Below are 25,186 nucleotides of genomic sequence, written 5' to 3' on the forward strand. Positions count from 1 at the left end.
CTTTCTTTCTTTCTTTCTTTCTTTCTTTCTTTCTTTCTTTCTTTCTTGATTAAACAAATAAGTAAAATCATATGGTATTTGTCTTTCTCTGACTTATTTTACTTATCATAAAATACTCTAGATCCATCTATGTTGTCAAAAGTGGCAAGCATATATATATATATATATGCACACACACATATACATCCATCTCTTCCACATCTTCTTTATCCATTCATCTATCAAATGCTTCTTTTAACATTTAAAAAAAATATTTATTTTTGAGAGCAAGAGAGACAGAGTGTGACAGGGGACAAGCAGAAAGACACAGAGAGAGGGAGACACAGAATCTGAAGCAGGCTCCAGGCTCCAAGCTGTCAGCACAGAGCTGACGTGGGGCTCAAACCCATGGACTGTGAGATCATGACCTGATCTTAAGTCGGACGCTCAACCAATGAGCCACCCAGGCGCCCTCACTTAGGTTGCTGTATACATTGGCCATTGTAAAAAATGCTGCAATAAACACATATATTTTCTAATGCATATATCTTTTCTAATGAGCATTTTGCTTTTTCTTGTGATAAACAGTAGTGGGATTAATGGATCATATATTTTTTAAAATTATTTGAGGAACATTTAAACTGTCTACTACAGTGGCTGTACTAATTTATATTCATTCCTACCAACAGTGCAAAGGGTTCTTTTTTCTCTACCTTCTTGCCAATACTTGTTATTTCTTTCTGATTCTAGCCATTCTTACAGGTATAAGGTGATATATCATTGTGGTTTTGATTTACATTTCCTTTATTAGTGATATTGAACATCTTTTCATGTGTCTGTTGGCCATTTGTAGGTCTTCTTTGGAGAAAATGTTCAGGTCCTCTGCCTATCATTTAATCAGATTGTGTGTGTGTGTGTGTGTGTGTGTGTGTGTGTGTGTGTGTATTGAGTTGCATAAGTTCTATATGTACTTTAGATATTAATCCCTTATCAGATATCTCATTTGCTAATATCTTCTCCCATTCAGTGGGCTGCTTTTTTATTTTGTTGATGGTTTGCTTTGCTGTAAGGAAGCTTTTTATTTTGGTGTAGTTCCAATAGGTCCCTTTTGCTTTTGTTTCCTTTGCCTGAGGAGATATCTATCTATCTATCTATCTAGCTATCTATCTATCTATCTATCTATCTATCTATGTTGCTAAGGCTGATATAAAAAATATTACAGCCTATGTTTTCTTCTAAGCGTTTTATGGTTTCATATCTCACATTTAGGTCTTTATTTTGAGTTTATTTTTCTGTATGGTGTAAAAAAGTGGTCTAGTTCATTCTTTTGGCTGCAGCTAACTAGTTTTCCTGGCCCCACTGATTAAGAAGATGGTCTTTTCCTCATTGTCTCCTTTGTTATAGATTAATTGACCACATAAACATAGGTTTATTTCTGGATTCTTTTCTGTTCCATTGATCTATGTGTCTATTTTTGTGCCAGTACTATAATATTTTGATTACTGCAGCTTTGTAGTACATCTGGGAATCTGGGTTTGAGATACTTCTAGCTTTGTGCTTCTTTCTCAATATTGCTTTGGCTGTTCATGGTCTTTTGAGGTTCCAAACAAATTTTAGGATTATTGGTTCTACTTCTGTGAAAAATACTATTGTTATTTTGATAGGGATTGCACTGAATCTGTATATTGCTTTGGGTAGTATGGACATTTAACAATATTATTTCTTCTAATCCACGAGCATGGTATGTCTTTCCATTTACTTTTGTTATCTTCAATTTCTTCCATCAATGTTTTATAGTTTCAGAATATAGATCTTTCACTTCCTTGATTAACTTTCGTTCTAGGTATTTTATTATTTTAATGCAATTTTAAGTGGAATTGTTTTCTTAATTTCTCTTTATGTTACTTTGTTGTTAGTGTATAAAAATGCAACAGATTTCTGTATGTCAATTTGTATCCTGCAACTTTATTAAATTTATTTATTCTAATAGTTTTTTGGTGGAGTCTTTTGGGTTTTCTATGTATAGTATCATGTCATATGTAAATAGTGACAGTGACAGTTTTACTTCTTTGTTACCAACTTGGATGCCCTTTCTTTTTTCTTGTCTGATGACTATGGCTAGGATTGCAGTACTATGTTGAATAAAAGTGGTGACAATGGACATCTTTGTCTTGTTACGTATTTTAGAGGAAAAGCTCTCAGTTTTTTATCATTGAGTATGATATTAGCTGTGTTTTCATATATGGCCTTTATTGTGTTATGGTCCTTCTACACCCACATTGTTAAAAGGTTTTTTTTTTTTTTTTTTCATCATCATCATGAATGGAGCTGAATTTGGTAAAAGGCATTCTTTGCATCTACTGAGATGATCATGAGTCTTATCATTTGTTACTGTGGTGTATCACATTGATTGATTTGTGAATATTGAACCATCCCTGCACCCCTCGAGTAAATCCTACTTGATTGTAGTGAATGATCTTTTAATGTAATGCTGACTATGGTTTGCTAATGTTTTGTTGAGGGTTTCTGAATCTTTATCAGGCCAGTAGTTTTCTATTTTTGTAGTGTCTTGGTCTGGTTTTGGTATGAAGGTAATGCTGGCCTTATAGAATTTCTTTTCTGTTTCTTGGAGTAGTTTGAGAAATACAGGTATTGATTTTTACTTAAATGTTTGGTAGAATTCACCTGTGAATCCATCTAGTTCTGGACTTTTGTTTGTTGGGAGTTTTTTGATTACCAATTCAATTTGGTACTAGCAATTGGTCTGTTCAGATTTTTTATTTGTTCCTGATTCAGTTTTAGAAGATGATCTGCTTTTAGGAATTTATCCATTTCTTCTAGGTTGTCCAATTTGTTGGCGTATAATTTTTTGTAGTATTCTCTTATAATCCTTTGTATTTCTGTCATCTTGGTTGTTCCTTCTCTTTCATTTCTGATTTTATTTATTTGGGGACTTTTTTTTCTTGATGAGTCTGGCTAAAGATTTGGCAATTTTGTTGATCTTTTCATAGAAGCAGATCTTGGTTTCATTGATTTTTTGTTTCTATTGCTTTTTAAAGTCTCTATTTCATTTATTTCTACTCTGATCTTTATTTCCTTCCTTCTACTAACTCTGGGCTTTGCATATTCTTCTTTTTCGAGTTACTTTAGGTAAAGGCAGATTGTTTGAGATTTTTTTTTGTTTCTTAAGGAAGACCTACGTCACTATAAATTTCTCACTTAGAACTGCTTTTGCTGTGTCTCATTGTTTTCATTTTCATTGTCTACATGTTTTTTTTTTAAATGTTTATTTTTTGAAAGAGAGAGAATGAGAACAGGGGAGGGGCAGAGAGAGACAGACACACACAGAGGATCCGAAGCAGGCTCTGCACTGAGAGCGGAGAGCCCAATGTGGGGCTCAAACTCTCAAACCATGAGGTCATAACCTTAACTGAGCCACCCAGGCATCCCCTTATTGTCTCCATGTGTTTTTTTACTTCCTCATTGATTTTTTTCATTGAATCATGGCTTGTTTAGTAGCATGTTGTTCAGGCTCCACATGTTTGTGCTTTTCCAGGTTTTTTCCTGTAATTGATTTCTAGTTTCATACTGTTGTGATCACAAAAGATACATGATATGGTATCAGTCTTCTTAAATTTATTGAGACTTGTTTTGTGGCCTAATGTGATCTTTTCTGGAGAATGTTCCAGGTGTACTTGAAAAGAATGTGTATTTATTCTTTTTGGATGGAATGTTTTGTATACATCTGTTAAGTACTTTGGCCTACTGTGTTATTCAAATACATTGTTTCCTTATTGATTTTACGCCTAGATGATCTATCCATTGATGTAAATAGGGTGTCAAAGTCTCCTACTGTTATTGTATTACTGTCAATTTCTCCCTTTATGTCTGTAATATTTGCTTTATGTATTTAGGTGCCTCAATGTTGGGTGTGCAGATATTTACAACTGTTATATCCTCTTGTTGGCTTGATCCCCTTATTATTATATATTGTCCTTCTTTGTCTCTTGTTATAGTCTTTGTTTTAAAGTCTATTTTGTCTTACATAAGTATTGTCCTTTCCTATCACAATTTTCTTCTAATTATGGCCTTTTCTCTTCCTCTTAAAGAAGTCCCTTTAACATTTTTTTGTAAGACCAGTTTAGTGATGATGAACTCCTCTAAATTTTGTCTGAAAAACTCTGTTTATCCTTGAATTCTGAATGATAACTTTGCCATGTAGAGTATTCTTGATGGTAGGTTTTTCCTTTTAGCACTTTAAATATCATGCAATTCTCTTCAGGCCTGCAAAATTTCTGTTGAAAAATAAGCCAATAGCTTTATATATTACATGTTGTTTTTCTTTTGCTGCTTTAAAAATTCTTTATATTTAATCTTTGAAATTTTAATTATATGTGTCATGGTGTGGATCTCCTTGGGTTTATCTTGTTTGGAGGTCTCTTGCTTCCTGAACCTGGATGTCTGTTTCCTTCCCCAAGTTAGGTAAGTTTTCAGCTGTTATTTCTTGAAATAGATTTTCTGTCCCTTTCTCTTCTCCTTCTGGAACCCCTATAATGTGAGTGTTTGTTCACTTGATGTTAAAATCAGGGTTACAATCCCTTAACCTATCCTCATTTTAAAAATTCTTTTTACTTTTTGCTTTTCAGCTTGGGCGCTTTCCATATTGATGATCTGTTCTTCTTCATCTTCTAAACCAATGCTGATTCCCTTTAGTGTATTTTTCATTTTGGTTATTGTATTCTTTGACTCTGATTGGTTCTGTTTTACATTTTCTATCTCTTACTGAAGTTCTCACAAAGCTCATTCACTCTTCTCTAGTCTGGTGAGCACCATTTGAACTCTTTGTCAAGTAGATTGGTTGTCTCCATTTCATTTAGTTCTTATTCTTTTCCTTTTTTTAAATGTTGATTATTATTTTTTTTTTAAGAGAAAGTACAAGTAGGGGAGGGGACGAGAGGAGGGGAATAGAAGATCTGAAGTGGGCTCTGAGCTGACAGCAGAGAGCCCAATGTGGGGCTCAAACTCATGAACTGTGAGATCAAAGTCAGACGCTCAAATGACTGAGCCACCCAGGTTCCCCATTTAGTTCTTTTTCTGAGGGTTTGTTTTGTTCTTTCATTTGGGTTATCTTCCTGTCTCCTCATTTTGCTTATCTTCCTGTGTTTATTTATATGAGTGAGGCAAAATAGCTATGTCTCCTAAATTTGAGAAAATGGTCTTGTGTATGGTCATTCCCTGTGTAGACTGTGTGTGCCTGGTGACTCTGACTGGCTGGAGCATAGGCTGATGTGAGCTGGGGGTCCCCAGACTCTCTGCACAGAGGGTGCTCTGGACAGCTGAAGTGGTGGGCTAGGGTAGTCCTGGGCTCTGCACATAGAGATCACCCTGGCAGAAGAGCTGAGGCTAGAGTGGGTACAAGGCTGGGGTGCTCAGTGCAGGCAGAGGGTACCTTGGTAGGGTGGCTAAAACTGAGGGAGGCATGGCCTGGATGTCTTGGGTTGTTCTATGCAGGGGGCATCCTGGTGGGGTGGCTAAAGCCAGGGCAAGGTGTGGTCTGGGGGTCCCAGGGCACTCTGTACCAGAAGTGCCCTAGTAAGTCATCTGGAGCCAAAGTGGTGTGGGCCTGGTATGCTTCAGGATGCATTGCACCTGGGTCACCTTGGTGAAGACAGCTAGAGATAGAATGAGCACTAATCAGGGGTTCCCTTATGTTATACTGGGGCTACCTTGTTAGGAGGGTTTGGGCTGGTATAGGCTAGGGGTTCAGGGTTCAGTGAGGTAGGCTGCCTATCAAGGAGCAGGGGAATGCAAACTATGGCACTTGCCAGCCCCTCTGATCTGGACAGAGCTCCAGCAGCTCCTGTGCCCTTTGGTAGAGTAATAGAGCTGGATCTTTTATATTGTAGTTGCTCTTTTAAACCACAGCCTTTATTTTTCATTATCCTAGGGTATCTGGGGCATGTATGTCATTGCAGTTTTGAGTTGTATTTTCCTGATGATGAGTGATGTTGAGCCTCTTTTCACATACTCATTGGCTATACTACATGTCTTCTTTGGAAAACCGTCTATTCAGATCTATTTCTTAATCGAATTATTTTTTTAATACTGAGTTTTATGAATTCTTTTATATATTTTGGATATCATTAACCTCTCACCAGATAAATGATGTGCAAATGTTTTCTCCATTTAGTAGGTTGCCTTTTCCTTTTGTTGATGCTTTCCTTTGCTGTGAAGAAATGGTTAGTCTGATGTAGTCCCATTACTTTATTTTGCTTTTTCTGTATTTGCATTTGGTGTGAAATATAAAAACTTAGTTCCAAGACCAAGTCAAGGAAATTACTGCCTATATGTCCTTCTAGGAATTCTGTGGTTTTGCATCTTATGTTCAGGTCTTGAATTCATTTTAAGTTAATTTTTGTGTATGGTATAAGACAGTGGTCCCATTTCATTGTTTTGCATGTGACTGTGCAGTTTCCCCAGCACCATTTTTTGAAAAGACTGTCCCTTTCCTATTGTATACTTTTGGCTTCTCTGTTTTAAACTGATTAACCATATACGCATGGGTTTATTTCTGGGCCCTCTGCTTCATTGGTTTATGTATCAATTTTTAATGCCAGTATCATACTATTTTGATTACTACAGCTTTAGTACAGTTTGACATCAGGGAGTGCACTATCTCCAAAACTTTGTTCTTTCTCAAGATTGTCTTGGCTATTCATGGTCTTGTGTAGTTCCAGACAAGTTTTAGAATTGTGGGTTCTATTTCTGTCAAAAATGCATTAAATCTGTAGATTGTTTTGGGTAGTAGAGACATTTAACAACATTAATTCTCATAATCCAGGAGCATGGAATATCTGCATTTATTTGCATAGTCTTGAATTTTTGTCATTAATACCTTACGGCATTTGTATACAAGTTTTTCACTTCCTATGTTAAATTTATTCATATTTTAGTCCTTTTGATACAACTGTAAATGAGATTGTTTTCTTAATTTCTCTAATAGTTCATTTTTATGTATAGAAATGCAAGATATTTTTGTATATTGTATCCTGCAACTTTACTGAATTCATTAATTAGTTCTTATAGTTATTGGTAGAGTGTTTAGGGTTTCTGTATATAATAATGTCATCTGCAAATAGTGATAATTTTACTTCTTTTCCACTTGGGATGCTTTTAATTTTTATTTTTTTACATTTATTTTGAGAGAAAAAGAGAGAGAGTAAGTGGGGGAGGAGAAGAAAACTAGAGAGAGAGATTCCCAAGCAGGCTCTACACCATCAGCACAGGGCCCAACATGGGGCTCAAACTTAAAAACCATGAGGCCATGATCTGAGCCAAAACCAAGAGTTAGATGCTTAACTGAATGAGCCACCCAGGCTCTCCTTATTTTATTCTTATCTAATTGCTCTAGCTATGACTTACACTATTATGTTGAAAAAAAGTGGTAAGAGTGGGAATCCTTGTCTTGCTTCTGATATTAGAAAAGCTTTCACCTTTTCATTGTTGAATATGATGTTAGCTGTAGGTTTGTGTCATATAGGGCCTATATTATGTTCAGATATGTTCTTTCTATACCCCAAATTTGTTGAGATTTTATCATAAATGGATGTTGAATTTTGTCAAATGCTTTTTCTGCATCTATTGAGATAATTTTTACCCTTCATTTTGTTAATAGGGCATATCCCATTGATTGACTTGTGGATGTTAAAACATTCTTGCATCCCTGGAATAAATCCCACTTGAATATGGTATATAACCTCTTAGTGTATTCTTGAATTTCGTTTGCCAAACTTTTGTTGAGGAATTTTTCAGCTATGTTCAAATGGGATATTGGCCTGTAATGTTCTTTTATTGTGGTGTCTTTGTCTGGTTTTGATATCAGAATAATGCTTTGTAAAATGACTTTGGAAGCGTTTATTCCTCTTCTATTTTTTGGAAGTTTTATTATTTTATTTTATTATTACTTTTTTATTTTAAGTAGGCTTCACACCCATTGTGGGGCTTGAACTCATGACCCTGAGATTAAGAGTTGCATACTTTACTGACTGAGCCATCCAGGCACCCCTGGAGGAGTTTTAAAGAATTAATACGAATCCTTCTAAATGTTTGGTAGAATCCATCAGTGAAATCACGTGGCCCTGGACTTTTGTTTGTTGGTTTTTCTTTACTAGTAAGAAAACTGAATCAGTAATTGGTTTGTTCACATTTTCTATTTCTTCATAATTCAGTCTTGGTGTATTGTATATTTTTAGCAATTTATCTATTTCTTTTTCCATGTGTTGTTGGCATATTGTTGTTCATAGTAGTCTTTTATGATCCTTGGCACTTCTGTGATATCAGCTGTAACTTCTCTTTCATTTCTGGTTTTGAGTCCTCTTTTTTCTTGGTCAGTAGAGCTGAAGTTTCTCAATTTTGTTTATTTTTTTTCAGAGAACAAGCTTAGTTTCACTGTTCTTTATTTTCTTTTTTGTCTCTATTTCATTTATTTCTGCTCTGATCTTTGCTATTTCCTTCCTGCTACTAACCTTGGGTTTTGTTTATTCTTCTTTTTCTAGTTACTTGATGTATAATGTTAAGAGATTTTTCTTTTTCTTTTTCCCAAGAACTTCCCTCTTAGAATTGCTTTTACAGCATCTCATAAGTTTTGGTATGCTGTATTTCTGTTTTGATTTGTCTCAAGGTGTTTTTTGATTGCTCTTTTTGAGTTCTTCTCTAACCCATTGGTTTTTCAGTAGCACGTTGTTTAATGTCCCAGAAATTGTGAAATTTCATACCACCATGGTCAGAAAAGATGCTCGATGTGATTTCTATCTTTGAAAATTTATTAAGACTTGTTTTGTAGCCTACTATATGATCTGTCCTGAAAAATGTTCCATGTGCACTTGAGAAGGATGTGTATTCTGTTGCTTTTGGATGAAATGTTCTATATATGTCTATGTAGTCCATCTGGTCCAGTGTGTCATTTAAAGCCCATATTTCCTTATTGAATTTTCAGTCTGGATGATCTCTCCATTGATGTAAGTGGTGTACTGAAGTCATCTATATTATTCCTGTCTATTTCTCCCTTTATTGTGTTAATATTTGCCTTATGTGTTTAGGTGAGCCTATACTGGCTATATAAATATTTACAAATGTTATATACTCTTGTTGCATTGGCTGCTTTATCATTATGTGATACCCTTCTTTGTCCTTGATTACAGTCTTAAAAGTCTATTTGGTGTGATATAAACATAACTACCTTAGCTTTCTTTTGATTTCCATTTGCATGAAATATCTTTTCCTGTCTGTTCGCTTTGAGTCTGTGTATGTCTTTATATCTGCAGTGAGTTTCTTGTAGGCAGCATACAGATAAGCCTTGTTTCTGTTTTTCTTTGTAGGCATTCAGTCCTTTGGTTGGAGAATTTAGTCTATTTACACTCAAGGTAATTGTTGATACATATGTACTTATTGTCAGTGTGTTAATTGCTTTCTATTTGTAATTCTTCTGTTCCTTTATTTTTCTGTTGTTTTCCTTTGTGGTTTGATGACTTTCTTTAGTGGTATGCTTGAATTTCTTTTCTAAAAAGAAAAGATTTTTTTTGTTTTCTAAAAAAAAAAGATTTTTGCTTTGTGGTTACCATGAGGGTTATATAAAACAACCTATATTTATAACAGTCTATTTTAAGTTGATACCAAGGTAGAATGGATTTTAAAGCTCCAAAAAATACTCTCCCCTACAACATTTTGTTTTTGATGTCACGGTTGACATCTTTTTATTTTGTGGTTATTGTTATTTTTGCTACCTTTGTCTTTTAACAAAGCTGGCTTTGTAAATGATGAATCTATTACCTTTACTATATATTTACCTTTATCAGTGAGATTTGTACTTTTATGTGTTTTCTTGTTACTAATAAGCACCCTCTCTTTTCAGTTTAGAGAAGTTATTTTAACTTGGTTAAGAGGCTGGTTTAGTGGTGATGAACTCCTTAGCTTTTGCCTGTCTGGAGAACTCTTTGTGTCTCCTTCAATTCTGAATGGTAACTTTGCCAGGTACAGCATTCTTGGTTGGCAAGGTTTTAGTTTCAGCACTCCGAACATATTGTACTACTCTCTTCTGGCCTGAAAAGTTTCTGCTAGAAAATTTGCTGATAATCTTATAGGGGCTACCTTGTATGTAACAATTTGCTTTTCTCTTGCTGATTTTAAGATTCTTTCCTTCTCTTTAACCTTTAACATTTAAATTATAGTGTGTCTTGTCATGGGTCTCTTTGGGTTTACTCTATTTGGAACTCAGTGTGCGTCCTAGATCTTGGATATCTGTTTTCTTCTCTAAATTAGGGAAGTGTTTTTTTTAATGTTATTTTTGAGAGACAGATGGAGCATGGGCAGGGGAAGGACAGAGAGAGAGGGAGACACAGAATCCTAAGCAGGCTCCAGGTTCTGAGCTGTCATCACAGAGCCTGATGTGGGGCTAGAACCCACAAACCGTGAGATCATGTATGACCTGAGCCAAAGTCAGTTGTTTAACCAACTGCACCACCAGGCATCCCTAAATTAGGGAACTTTTTAATCAATGTTTCTTCAAATAAGTTTTCTATCCCTTACACTCCCTCTTCTTCCTCTGGGGATTCTATAATGCAAACACTAGTCTGCTTGATGGTGTCCTATAAGTACCTTGAGTTATCTTCACTTTCTAAAATTGTTTTTGCTGCTCTTATTGGGTGAGTTCCACTGCTCTATCTTTAAGTTAACTGATCTTTTCATCTAGTCTGCTGGAAACCCCCTCCATTTTTTTTTTTTTTTTTTTTTTTTTTTTTAGCTCAATGATTGCATTTTTTAGCTTTGTGACTTCTGTTTGGTACTTTCTTAGATTTTTTCTCTCTTCATTGAAGTTTCTCACTATGTTCATCTGTTCTTCTACTGAGTTTGGTAAGCATCTTTGTGATCATTACTTTGAAGTCTTTATCAGGCAAATCATTTATCTCTGTTTGGCTAAATTTTTTTTCCTGAGGTTTTCTTTTGTTCTTTCATTTGGAACATATTTCAACGTTTCTTCATTTTGCTTGACTCTCTGTGTTGGGTTTTATGCACTTGATGAAACAGCCACCTCTCCCAGTCTTGAGGAAGTGGCCTCATGTGATACATGAATGCCATCAGTCAACGTTGCCCTAGCTCTTTGTTGTCTTCAGATCTTTGTGATCTATTTTGTTTTTAATAGCTCACAGTAGTTGAGGGTGTTCCTAGACCTATCAGGGTCCAAAAGAATCTCAGCACCAACACTGAGTTTGATTTGCAGCCAGAGCCGAAGCTACTGGCTAAGGTCCCACAGTCCAATGGGACTACACATGTAAGTCCCACTGGCCACCAGATCCAGGTGATCTGGAGTTATCTCCTGGGCAGCAGTTGCAAAAATTGGGGCTCCAGATCAGTTCATATGCTCCCTTCTGGGAGATACCAGTGCGGTGGAGCGAGGCAGAGGGAGAGTGCAAAGATGGTCCACAGCCTATGTTACCTGAGCCTCTAGATTGTGCCAAACCTGAAGGCTGTCTCTCAGTCTGAAGCTCCTGCCTTCTTACATAGTCAGCTGTTGGTGCGCTCCCTTGAGGAATGATGGCTTGCCAAGAACTTTCTCTCTCAATACAGTCCTGTGGGACTCAGGAATGCAAGTCCCCCTTGGTCACCAGAGCCAGATCAAGGGGCATTCTCTGGATGGCAGCTCCCAAAACTGGGGCACCAGGTGTGTGTAAGAGCTTTCTTCTGAGAGATATTGGTGCTCTGGAACACAACAGTGGCAGAGTGTGAGGATTGTGCTTACCCTATAAGGTCTCTGGAAAGAATTATAGTCAGGTCTTGGAGGTATGTTCACTTAGAAGCCTGCCCCTCTGGCTGTAGCTCTCACACAGAAACAAAGAGCTCTTGGGCCTGTTGCCTCTTACTGTGCTCTACAGGTACTAGCTGTTTAAGAACTTTTTCTCCATTGGTTACGGTCCTGTGGGATCTGTGAAACTAAGTCGTGCTGACCACCAGAATCCAGGTGATATAAAGATGTTCTTAGGCATCATCTGCTAAAACCTGAGCACCAGACAAGGGTATAAGATCCTTTCTGGGAGAGTCCAGCAAGCAAGGTAGAGGGAGAGTGAAGAGATGGTGTGCGCTGGACTTTGTTTCTCAACAGAACCTCCACAGGCCTGTAATCAGGTGACATACATGAAGCCTGTTCTCAGGCCAAAGCTTGTGGGAAAAGCAAGTAAAGACTGTGGGCATGTTGCTGTCTGTCAGGGCACCAGGGTGGTAGTCTGCCAAGAATGGTCTCCAATTGTTACAGTCACATGGGATATAGGAATGCAAGCCCCCTGACCTCCAGACCCTGATGATCCTGGGGTGTTTCCTGTGCAACAGCTACATAAACCAGGGTACTGGACATGTGTAAAAGCTCCCCTCTGAGAGATACTGGTGCCCTGGGGGTGCGGCAGAGGGAGAATGTGAAGATGGCGCTTGCCGGCCTCCATTCCTAGAAAGTATCCCCAGCCGACCCCTAGATGTGTGTTAAATAAGATAATCCCTCAGGCTGATGCTTTAAGGCTAGCAAATGAGCTTCTTTCACATGACCTGTCCATTGGCTGCTTCTGCTCTGGGCCCTAAGCAGGTGATTCCAAGCATGGGGCCCTTTTAAGAATTGTTTATACTTTCCCTGTAGCCTCTTTGGTTTTCAAAGGTAGATGTTTTGCAAGCTCATCTCTCAGGTGCAGGTCTTAAATGCTGGCGAGTCTGATGTGTGGGGGCTTAAATAATTCACTCCTCAGGGAGAAGCTTTAAGTTTTTAGTTCCCTCCCGTTTATGGTTCTCTGTGCTGGGGATGAGGTTTATGGTGAGATTGTGTCTCAGCCTGTCTTACCTGCTGTGATCCATTTTTTCCCCCTTGTTTGTCCAATATATGGCAGTTGCGTGGTTTCTAGGTTTTTGTTTGTTGTTGTTTTTTTCTTTTTTTTTTTTTTTTGAGAAAATTGTTCCATATGTAGCTGTAGACTTGGTTTATCTGTGAGAGGCGGTATGACCTGGGGATCTTCCTGCATTGTCATCTTGAACCAGAACCTCGCTGGGTAACTTTAATGGGCTAAGAATAACTTGCAATTGTACAGGATTTTGCTACTTTTCCATCTCATTTGAACCTCACAAATACCCTTACTATCTTCTCATCTTGCAAATTAGAAATCATAGGTGCAGAGAGGTAGATGACTTGCTAAGGTCGTGCAACTAATGACGTAGTTGTGTCGTGGTTGATCCAGGACTCTTTTCACTGTAAACCTTGCCTCCCTCTCATTTCAGAGTACTTATTTATGTCATGCTAATTCAATTAGAGGATGCAGCAGCCCCACATTCTTCAGTGACAAATGAAAAAGTGTCTTTTGCAATTTTCTTTTTTTGATTATTTCTTAGTTGAAGAGGCATACACTATTTGCCCTTTTCAAAGTACTTTTGGTAACAGCTATATTAAGGAAGGTAGCAACATGTGCTGAAAAGGCTACTGAATATGCTACCACTCTGTGTTTAATAAGGGTGGGGGGATATATATATGCAATTATGTGTTGTGTGGCTAGAGATGGGTGGGAGAGGGGCATCCGTGTCACTGTAAGCCCTTTACTATTGCTCGATTTAGAAAAAACAAGGATATTTGTCATTTTTTAAAAAAATTAAATGACAGCAACACTAATGACAAAATAATGGTGAAAGTACGTTTAACTCTATGGCTGCAAAGCAAAATTTCTGAGAGGTTCCTTAGACTGAAAGATTTTACCATCAACCTTGCTCCCACACGTCATGAAAGACTTGTGCAGTATTTCAGCTACTCTGAGGCAAGAGTGAAGAAAAATAATCAGTGGGAAATAAGACCCTTGGAAAGGAGGCAAGTTTTTACTACCAATCATAAACCAGTATTTGCATAAAACACGAAAGAAACATAAGAAGTTTTTCAATAGATTCTTATATTTTCCCTCTTGTTAAACTCTGAAGGACTCCCTTACTGGGTTGGGTAATAAGTATTCCAGACTTCTTTCTCATCTACTGTTAAAAATCTCTCCTCCATTGTCATGTAAATTGTTCTGCATTGTATTAAGTTGATATTAAAGACTGCCAAAAAAATCTCCCTCATTGCCAACCAAAGATCTTCACACCTCTTTTATTATTTCCAATGCTGTAGGTCAGGTTCTAAGAGCTATTTGAAAATAGAATTTTGATTGTAAATACTTCAGTCACCTTGAAATTCAACTAAAATACATTTTGATTGAAAGGCAGAATTTTACTTGGCCTAATTGCTTAACAGAAAGAGGACTTTCAAAGGCAGTGAAGAAGATCTGGCCAACAGGGTTAAAACAAATTTTAGAGAGCTAAATTTCAGGGTCTCCCAAGTCCAGTTCCAGCCCCTTTGTAGGGATGCTGTAAGAATCGATGAAAAAGGGTTAACCATGTTTTGTCCTTTAAAGAAAACCTCTGCATAAGTAACAAGTTAAAATCTTTTATCCCGTGATTGTTATTCATAGGAATATAATCTTAGAGTAATATCACTGTGGAAAATAGCAGGGCTGCCATTTTCTCTATATTCTGTGGAATGGTGGAATTAGTCTGTGATCATATAAAAATTTATCTTGCTAGCACTTGGGAAGACAAATTAGAGTGAGGATTAGCATCCTAGTGTTAAGTTTTGAAGTTAAGTTTCTAGTTCATTATTGGGAACTAGAACAACTTAGTCAATTGCTCATAATGACAACCACATACAACATATACTGCGTAGTATCATGAGTATCCAAAACACAAAACAGATCATAGTGTCTGAAGCAGCCCCATCTAACATCCAAACCAATCCTAGAGTTACCGTATGACTCTTAGTGTATATCCAGAACAACTAATAGCAGGTACTCAAATCCTCATACACAAATGTTCATAGCAGCACTATTCACAGTATCCAAAGGTGAAAAGTGCTCAAATATGAATCAACATATGAATGGAAAACAAATTATCAATATATACAATGGAATATTATTCAGCCATAAAAAAGAAAGAAGTTAATTACACATGCTACAACATCGATGAACCTCAAAAACATGAAAGTAAAAGAAGCCACACACAAAAGGTCACGTATAGTATGATTCCATTTACACGAAATATGCAGTATGGGTAAATCCATAGCAATAAAAAAGTAGACATGTGGTAGCCAGTGGCTGCAGGGAAAGGAGGAATGGGGAGTAAATAGGCAAAGGGTATTACTTTAAAGTGATGAAAATGTTGGAATTAGAAGGAAGTAGTGGTTGTGTAACATTCTAAACAGTACTAAATACCACTAAATTATTCACTTTAAAATGGTTAATTTTATATAATATAAAATTTTAGCTCACTTAAAAGCTTTTTTTTTTAACTTAGGCATTAAATTAAGGCATTTATAAATGCCTCATTTTTCATGATGAAGTAAATTTTCATTTTAAATCAATAAAGAGTCATTTTATGATATTTCAATTCAAAACATACCCATTCACCAACCCATGGCTCACATGCTGCTTCCCTTAATGAAAATGTAATTTATAATTTCACTTAAAGCACAATCTCTCTCCTTTTAATTCTGAACTGTTACCCATCTTGTTACAGCCCAGTTTATCCCAACCACAGTTAACACAACATGAATTTTTTCCATTATAATGACATACAAAAAAATCCCTGCTGTTTTAAAATGTAACTCCTCTCTCTCCCTCCAACATTTATACAAGTTCCAGAGACTAAAATGCAAAGAAACCAAGGCAGTTTTCAGAGTGAGAAACTATAGACTTAACAAATTTTAAAACCTATTATTAGATGAGGTTATTGGACCAATTACAAGACATCTGAAAGCAGTGGTCCAGAGCCACAACAACACTTTAACAGTTAAATTATACAGTGAACATAAAAATCATTTTTTCTTAGATTAAAAAACCCTCAGATATATAGTCATATTTAAAAGTGCTTACAAGTACATCCATCTTTTAAATCTAGCAATCTGAGGGGCGCCTGGGTGGCTCAGTTGGTTAAGCATCTGACTTTGGCTCAGGTCATGATCTCATATCTCATGAGTTCAAGCCCCTCATCGGGCTCCGTGCTCACAGCTGGGAGCCTAGAGCCTGCTTCGGATTCTGTGTTTCCCCCTCTCTCTGCCCCTCCCCTACTTGTGCTCTCTGTCTCCCAAAAAATGAATAAATGTTAAAAAAAAAAAAGCTTAAATCTAGCAATCTTACATATAGAAATTTGATCAATAAGGTCAATGAATTAGGTTTCTGCCCATGTGTAAGTACAAAATATGAACACTTAAATATTGTTGTGTTGATTTTCAAATCATTCTAACTTGGGCTCTGCTTTACTCCTCCAACTTTGCTTGTGAATGTTTTGTGCTGATGGAATACATTTTTACCACCAAAAAGAAAAACAGTCTATTCTTACCATAATTAAGAGCTTCTGGTGCTGTCCATTTAATGGGAATCTGCTTTAAGCCAGAAGATGAATACACTCCACCATCCTCTTGACGAGACATTCCAAAGTCACTGATTTTCAGAACGTTATTTTCACCTACCAGGCAGTTTCTTGCAGCAAGATCCCTAGGTTACAATAAGACATGGAAAATACCTATTAAAACAAATTGAAAGCTGCTTTCACATTTATGACTTCCACACTTTGCATTTTTTACATTTGCAATGTATTTATAATGAGGTTAAGAATGCTTGTGATTTACCAGTCCTTCTCATCTTTTCTGTCATAGGAAAAAATCACCAGTGAGAATATTTGCATAGGGAACAGGCCCCATGCTAATTTGCTAGGCACTGCATATATTTCCATTAAATAGAAAAACACGGATTCTAGGGTTAAGAGAAAAATCACAGGAGAGGCTAAGCAAACTTGGCATTATTTCTCATTGGACTGTTTTACATAACTTTCTGTGATGATGAAATATTCTCTATCTGTGCTGTGCTGCCCGATAGGTAGTCATTAGCCATGTGCGACTATTGAACGCTTGGAATGAAACTTGTGTGATCGAGAAACTGAATTTTTAAATTTACTTTCAGTGAATTAAATTTAAATAGCTGTATGTCATTAGATAGCCTTTGGTTGTTGTAGCCTTAGAGCTTCCCAAAATGTAGAGAATGGCTGAGGTGCCAAGACAGGCTGGGGACTCTTTCTCTTCTGACTGCATTGGGGACAGCCAAAACTCTGCACGATCTGGCTCTGTCTCTTCCACCGCATCTTGTTCCATTCTACATAATTTCTAAATTCTACCCATACTGGGCTTCTTTTTGTCCTTAAATGCAGGACAAGTCCCTGAAACATGACAAACTTATTTCCACCACAGGGCCTTGCAGATAGCTGTTCCCTTCGTGTGGAATGTTTTCCTTTTAGGTTGTAGCATAGCTGACTCCTCTTCATTCATTCTTAGCTCAACTGCCCTCTTCTCATAGAAGTCTGTCTTGACCACTCTTAACTGCTAAAGAAGACAGCAGTGAGCATAACAGATGAAGTCTCTAATTCTAGTGAGAAGCCCTTCAGTAATCAAATCCCTATATGTACCTAAATGTTTATACATTTTTATATATGTATATATGTAGAAAAGGTATATGTATGTCCAAATATGTACATATACACACAAAGAAAATCAGATAATATGTCAAATGGTGCTGAGTATTAAGAAAAAAAGTTTTATAAAGGGAGAGATTTACTAGAGTGAATCCTATTTTAATTTTTTAAATTAGTTTTCTTTATTTTTGAGAGGCAGAGAGAGACAGAGCGCATGTGGGGGAGGGGCAGAGAGAGAGGGAGACACAAAATCGGAAGCAGGCTCCAGGCTTTGAGCTGTCAGCACAGAGCCCAATGCGGGGCCTGAACTCATGAACCGCGATATCATGACCTGAGCTGAAGTTGGATGCTCAACCGAATGAGCCACCCAGGCGCCCCAGAGGGAATCCTATTTTAGACAGGCTGTTAGGAAGGTCTCTGATAATGTGATATTTGATCAAAGACGTGAAAGAAGAAGGAAGCCATGGGGATATCTAGAAAAGCATTCAAGATGCGATAGATACAAAGACCTTGAAATTGGTACAGGCTTGGTATATTCAAGGAACACTAAGGAAGTCAGTATAGCTGGTGTGGAATGAGTTACAGGGAGACACTGGTAAATTTAATCAGGGGGTTAGCCAGGACCAGATGATGTTTAGCTTTTTCATAGTTAAGTTCCTCGGATTTTATTCACAATAAGCTAGGAGGTAACCAGAGAGTTCTGTACATAGGAATGATGTGATCTGACTTACATTTTGAAGGGCTATATCCTATTGTGGGGAGAATGGACTGGCAGAACCAGAAAGGAGACTATTTCAGAAGTCTAGGAGAAGCAACAATAGCCTGCACTAAGATGGAGTCAGTCAGATTTGAGATATATTTGAAGAGTACAATCAACAGGATTTGCTAGTAGATTGGGTGTAGAATAGGAGAAAAAAAGAACCATGATGACTTCAAGATATTTTGGCCTGAGCACCTGGAAAGATGGAACTGACATGTACTGAAATGGGGAAGGTTAGTGGGAGGGCTGAGGACTAGATTCACAAAGTTTGGTGGAGCCAGCCAGTTGCCTCCTACTGTCCATTTCCTCCTCTTTTTTAGTAAAAGAATCCCAATTTTAGCTGAATCTATTGTCATCCATCTAAAAACTCGTGTATTTTCCAACTTCTCCTGCAATGAGATGTGGCCATTATCTAAGTTCTGGACAATGAGATGCAAGCAGAAGAGATGTCCAAAATATCTAAGAAATGTCTTTAAAAGGACGAATTCTCATTATATTTCTCCCTCCTGCTAATACAAAAAGGAAGCATACTGACGTTGGGAAAGCATCAGGAGATAAGGGGTCTGGGTCCCTACTGGAATTAGAGAATGCTTTCACCTAGAGACTGAGTGTAGAGAGGAAATGAGGTGTTCAGGGACTAAGCCCTAGAGCACGCCATCATTTGGTTTGTTGTTTTGTAGGCTTCCCCTCATTTCTCTTGTAGCTTTCTCCTGATGTGGACTCCAGTCACACAGTATTACAAGGTAGGCAACATCAGTGTCTGAAAAGTAATAGAAAGCACATATTTGTGCCCTGAGGAACTAGGAAAAGAGGTCCTTGGAAGTGTAGGGAAAATCATAGAGGTCAAACAACCAAGAGAAGAGGATTACCTGGTTCCATGTTTGAACCCACACAAGTCTCAGGCTGAGCCCTAAGCAGCACATTTGATGGGCAGACCTGAGCCCATTTAGAGAACTAAACTCATTTAAACCACTGCCCATGTCTCAAAGTCATTCGTAAATGTGTCACACAGGGCAAACCAAAACACAGGCTTTGAGGCAGTAATTGTGATTTGAATCATTAAGAGACAGAATTTGCAATCTGACCCTGAGTTGATTGCCTGCCAAAACAAAAAAAAATCAACAATCTCCTGCAGAATTATAACAGGGATTTTGAGCCCACACAATGTAACATTCACAGTATCTAGGGCACAATTCAAAATTGCTAAACATACAGAAAAGAAGAAAAATGTGATCAATTCTAAAGGGAAAAGCAATCAACAAATGCCAACATGATAGTAACCAGATATAAAGCAACTATTATAACTATACTCCATAAAACAAATGAAAACACATTTGAAATTAATAGAAAAGCAGACAATCTCAGTAGACAATAAAAACTGTAAAAACTATAGAAATATAGAAACTTAAAAATAAATATCTGAAATGAAAAATCCCTACATAGGATCAAAAGGATACTGGTGATAACAGAGAAAGAGTCAGTAAACTTGGAGATAAACCAGTGCAAAATACCCCAGCTGAAGGACACAAAGAGAGGAAAATAGAAAAAATGAAAAGAGAATCAGGGACCTCTACAATATCAAAAGACTGAAATACATGTTATTGGAGTCCCAGTAGTACAGGAACAAAGAGACTGAGGCAGAAAATCAGTTTAAAGAAATGGTGACTAAAGAATTCCCCTATTTAGTTAAAAGAATTACATTTGCATGTTCAAGAATCTCTGTGAGCTCCAAACAGGATAAAAATCAAAGGAAAAAAAACAAAAACAAAAACATATACACATACCCTAATCAAGCTGCTAAAATCCAAGGAAAAGAAACCCTCTTAAAAGCTGATAGAGAATATGACACATTTGCTACAGAAAATGATTCAAATAATCACATATTTCTAAAAAAAAATTATGGGGGCAAAAGGCAGTGAAATAACATCTTTCATTTCTTAAGATGGCAATTCTTCCCAATTGATCTATAGATTTAATGTACACCCAATCAAAATTCTAGCAGATGTCTTTGTCAACCCAGAATTCCATAGCTAGCAAAAATACCCTACAGAAATGAAGGCAGAATAAAGACATTGTCATATGAAAGAAAGCAGAGAGAACTCATTAACAGCAGATCTACTCTACCAGAAACACTACAAGCAGTGTTTCAGGCTACAGGGAAATGCAAGAAATCTGAAATATCAGGATGGAAGGAAACACAACAGGAATGGTAAATTTGTAGGCAAATATAGATTTTTTTCCCTTTTAAATTCTTTAAAATGTGACTGAATATTGGAAATGAATATTGTAGCATTATTTGACCAGGTTTTCAATGTATGTAAATGTTACACATAGGACAACTACCAGATAAAGGTTGGATGTTAGCAAAAGGACCCATACGGTTGCAAATTTTCTACATTTTACATGAAGTGATACAATATTAGCTCTAAGTAGTCTGTGGAAGGTTAGATGTATGCGTTGTAATCTATAGAGTAACTCCAAAAAAGGTGTAAAGAGATAAAGCTAAAACATCAAGAGATCAAATTAAACAGAATGGTAAAAAAATATTCAAACATTATAATAGTCAAAAAATCAAATATTCAAAATATCAGTATCTAGACTAAAAAGTGGTTATTACTACTGATTCTATAGACAGAATAAGATATAGATAATAACAGTTCTATATTTACAAATATAAATTTGGTATCCAAAGATATTCCCAGAAAGCAAATCCAACTCAGATGGGTTGATTAGTAAGTTCTATTGTACATTCAGGGAAGAAATAACAAAATTATGGAAACCTTTTCAAAAAAAATAGAGAGTATTCTCTAAATGATTTTATGAGACCAGTAGAACTATAATACAAAACCTGGAAAAGATACTATCAAAAAAATTACAGAAAAATACTCTCATGATGCCAGAAACAAAGTAATGCCAAATCAAATCCAGTAATATATATAAAAAAGATAACATGTCATGACCAAGCAGGGCTTATCCAATAAGGCAAGGTTGGTTTAACATATGACAATTAACATAATTCACTAGATTGACAGAATATAGGGAAGAAAACCCCATGATCATTCCAATTGATACAGAAGAAGCATTTGACAGCATTCAGTATTTGCTAATGATAAAATGTTCAGCAAACTGGAAAGACTAAAGAGCTTCCTCAACCTGACAAAGAGCATCTACAAAATATTCAACCACCATATAATACTTAATGGTGAAAGACGAAATTGCTCCTCCTTGAGATCAAGGCAAAAATGCCTGCTTTCACCACTTCTATTCAAACGGACCTCTATTCTTGAGGTCCTAGGCTTTGAAATAAGGCATGGAAGCAAAAAAAAAAACTAAAAAAACAAAGCCACAAATATCACACACAAGTAAAACTAGCCCTATTGGCACTATTCACAAACATAATTTTTTTTCTATAGAAAATCTCAGGCTAGAGGAAAACATGGGCAGTAACCTCTTTGACATTGGCTGTAGCAACTTCTTTGTAGATATGTCTCCTGAGGCAAGGGAAACAAAAGCAAAACTAAATGATTGGGACTTCATCAAAATAAAACTTCTACACAGTGAAGGAAACAATCAGCAAGATTAAAAGGCAACCTACAGAATGGGAGAAGATATTTGCAAATGACCTATCTAAAGAAGAGTTAGTATCCAAAATGTATAAAACTCAATACCCCCAAAACTAATAATCTAATTAAAAATAGAAAACATGAACAGACATTTCTCCAAAGAAGACATCAAAGATGTTCAGTATCACTCATCATCAGGGAAATATGAATCAAAACTACAATGAACTATCACCTCACACCTGTCAGAATGGTTAAAATCAACAATACACGAAACAGGTGCAGGTGAGGATGTGGAGAAAGGGGAACCCTCTTGTACTGTTGGTGGGGATGCAAACTGATGCAGCCACTGTGGAAAATAGCACAGAGGTTCCTCAAAAAGTTAAAAATAGAACTACCCTAAGATCCAGTAATTACACTATTAGGTATTTACCCAAATGGATAAAAAATACTAATTCAAAAGGATACATGTACCCCAACATTTAAAGTAGCATTATCTGTAATAGTTAAATTACGGAAACAGTTCAAGTGTCCACTGACTGATGAATGAATAAAGAATATGTGGCGCATACACACACACACACGCACGTAATGTATATTATTATATAATGGAATATTACTCAGCTATAAAAAATGAAATCTTGCCATTTGCAACAATGTGGATGGAGCTAAGGAGTATTATGCTAAGTGAAGTTAAGTCAGAGAAAGACAAATACCATATGATTTCACTCATATGTGGAATTTAAGAAGCAAAACAGATGAACAAAGGGGGGGAAAAAAGAGAGTGAGGCAAACCAAGAAACAGACTCTTAACTACAGAGAACAAACTGATGGTTACCAGAGGGGAGGTATGTGGGGTGGGTGGGATGGAAATAGGTGATGGGGATTAAGGAGTGCACTTGTGATGAGCACTGTGCTGTATGGAAGTGTTGAATCTGTATTGTGTGCCTGAGACTAACATTAAACTGTATGTGAACTAACTGGAATTTAAATACAAATTTAAAAAAAAAATCTTAGGGAATTTACATACCAAGAATTAGAATAAGTGAATTTAGCAAGGTTGCAAGATAAAAGGTTAATATACAAAATTCTTGTACGCTAGCAGCAAATAATTGGAAAATAAATTCCATTTATAGTAACGCCACTAAAATATCTACAAATAAGTGTAGCAAAAGACAACCAAGTCCCTTATACTTAAAACTACAAAACTTGACGGAGAAAAAACAGTGAATAAACCAATGGAAAGATAGTCATACTGTGCTCATTGAGAAGACTCAATATTGTTAGGATGGCCATTTTCTGCAAATCTGTAAATTGAATGCACTGTGAACCATTGTTCTAGCAGATGTCTTTGTAAAATTAAACAAGCTGCTTTTAAAATGAATATGTAAATAAAAGGTCCTAGAATAATCAAAATAATTTTTAAAAAGTACAGAGTTGGGGATGCCTGGGTGGCTTACTCCATTAAACATCCAACTTCAGCTCAGGGCATGATCTCGCGATTCGTGGGTTCGAACCCCACGTCGGCCTCTGCTTTGACAGTGCAGAGTCTGCTTGGGACTCTCTCTCTCTCTCTCTCTCTGCCTGCCCCTCCCCTACTCATACTTTCTCTCTCAAAATAAATTTTAAAAAGTACAGAGTAGAAGGGCTTAACCTAAATTGATTTTAAATCTTAATACTGTTCAGTAAATGCACAAAGATATGATAGCTCATTGGAACAGAAGGTCAAGAAATACATCCATAAATGTATGGTTGGCTCATTTTTGAAAGAATTACAATGGCATCAGTGCACATCTCTGAATCCTAGTGGGCCACTGAGGCTTGGGGTAAAATGCCATTAGTCTTGGTTAGAATGACCTTTTATTCACCGCAGCATCTTAGTCATTTACAGAATTTCTGTGTTCATGCTTTCCTCAGAATAATGCCTACACTTTACAAGTGCATATACTTCCATTGTCATAACTATCTTCAGTATACCACTGGCTTAGAGGTTTGTCCTCTGAAATGAGGATTACAGTTCTGTGAGGGATGAATCTAAAACCAATTTAGAGATACCTTCAATCAATGTAAATAACATTTCAGTAACATTTACAGAAAACTCTACCTTTTTGGGGTTGCGTGAAGTTCAAGTGACTGGAAATACTGCCTTTTTGGCATAATCTGTGAATTAAAACCTTAGGCCTTCAGGCAATCAACACGTACTGCACACTCAATGCTTGCCTAATGTTCTCATAAGTCTTAAAGAAGATAGGAAAAGCAGATATGATCTCTGGACTGAGACACTGATGATCTAATTTGGAAGGTAAGGCAGACATATACCTTTCTCCCTTCTTCTCCATACTTTTCTTTATTAAGCTTGCTATTGCCCTGAGTCAGAGTCTGGGAAACACACTGGTTATCCCTGCCTCTTCATGCATGAAACTGCTAGAGAACAAGCTTATATGAGCCTGTGTGTTACAGACTGCAAATTCTATAGGAACTCAGAGATGAGAAATCTCATAATAGGCTGGTGTTGTTGTTCACAGGAGGTATCAGAGATAGCTATATCTCACCACATGCAGAGGAACAGAACAGCAAAAACTGCTGACTGCCAAAAGGTTATGGAAATGTTCTACTTATGTCTGCCGAGTAATCTTCCTTGAAGATGCAAAGTCAAACTTCTGGTTGTGTACCAGAGGTGTCTTACAAAGTCATACATAATATGAGATAGGCTAATTAAGGATAATATGAGAACAGAGAGCAGTTATAGGAAATCCAACTCCAGCAGGAAATAAAGAGGAGTAAATTTTCTTTGCTATCTGGAAAGCACAACAGTGGGCATCTTGCTCTGTGGAGATGTTGTCGTTTAGAGCAAATACTGTGGTAAACTAGGAACAGCCAGGAGGCCGAGCCAGGGTTCTTGTCTTGATGCGTTACCCTAGACATCATTTGCTGCTCGTAGCTATGATTACACAAAGTGAGGATTTATCCTTCACATAGGAAAGGAGTTAGAGAAATATTTGTGTTTTGTTTTTCTTTTGTACAGAAACTATGCCCACTGGTTCTGGCCAGTACTGAGCCACAAATAACTAGCAACATTTAGGCCCTCTTTAAGGCCCTAGGGTTTTCTTATATATCTGACTAAAACATAGCATAAAGCCAAAAATGGTAGTGTGGGGGGAAATAGTAAATGAAGCAGATATTTGATGTAATCAAATCATGTACCACTTAATCCATGCCCAATGGCTACAACTTTTGAATTTGAAATAACAGAAGAGCCCAAATTGGTTACCTTTAAGAAGTGACTCTTCAAACTCCCTCCCTTAAAAACAAGCAAACAAACAAA

At 36.8% G+C, this 25,186-nt stretch overlaps 1 protein-coding gene across 4 annotated transcripts in view; it reads right to left on the reverse strand.

Annotated features, from left to right (window-relative positions):
* FER (FER tyrosine kinase) overlaps positions 1 to 25,186 on the reverse strand; it is a 437,513-nt gene that overhangs the window by 6,805 nt on the left and 405,522 nt on the right. For all 4 annotated transcript variants that reach the window (XM_040447039.1, XM_040447033.1, XM_040447048.1 and 1 more), the window contains one exon: positions 16,417 to 16,571. In XM_040447039.1, the coding sequence (XP_040302973.1) occupies positions 16,417 to 16,571 (155 nt within the window). The remainder of the gene's footprint in view (positions 1 to 16,416; positions 16,572 to 25,186) is intronic.

The sequence above is a fragment of the Herpailurus yagouaroundi genome, unplaced genomic scaffold (assembly GCF_014898765.1).
Source record: "Herpailurus yagouaroundi ecotype Mexico unplaced genomic scaffold, PumYag 29, whole genome shotgun sequence".
In the NCBI taxonomy this organism is placed as follows: domain Eukaryota; kingdom Metazoa; phylum Chordata; class Mammalia; order Carnivora; family Felidae; genus Herpailurus; species Herpailurus yagouaroundi.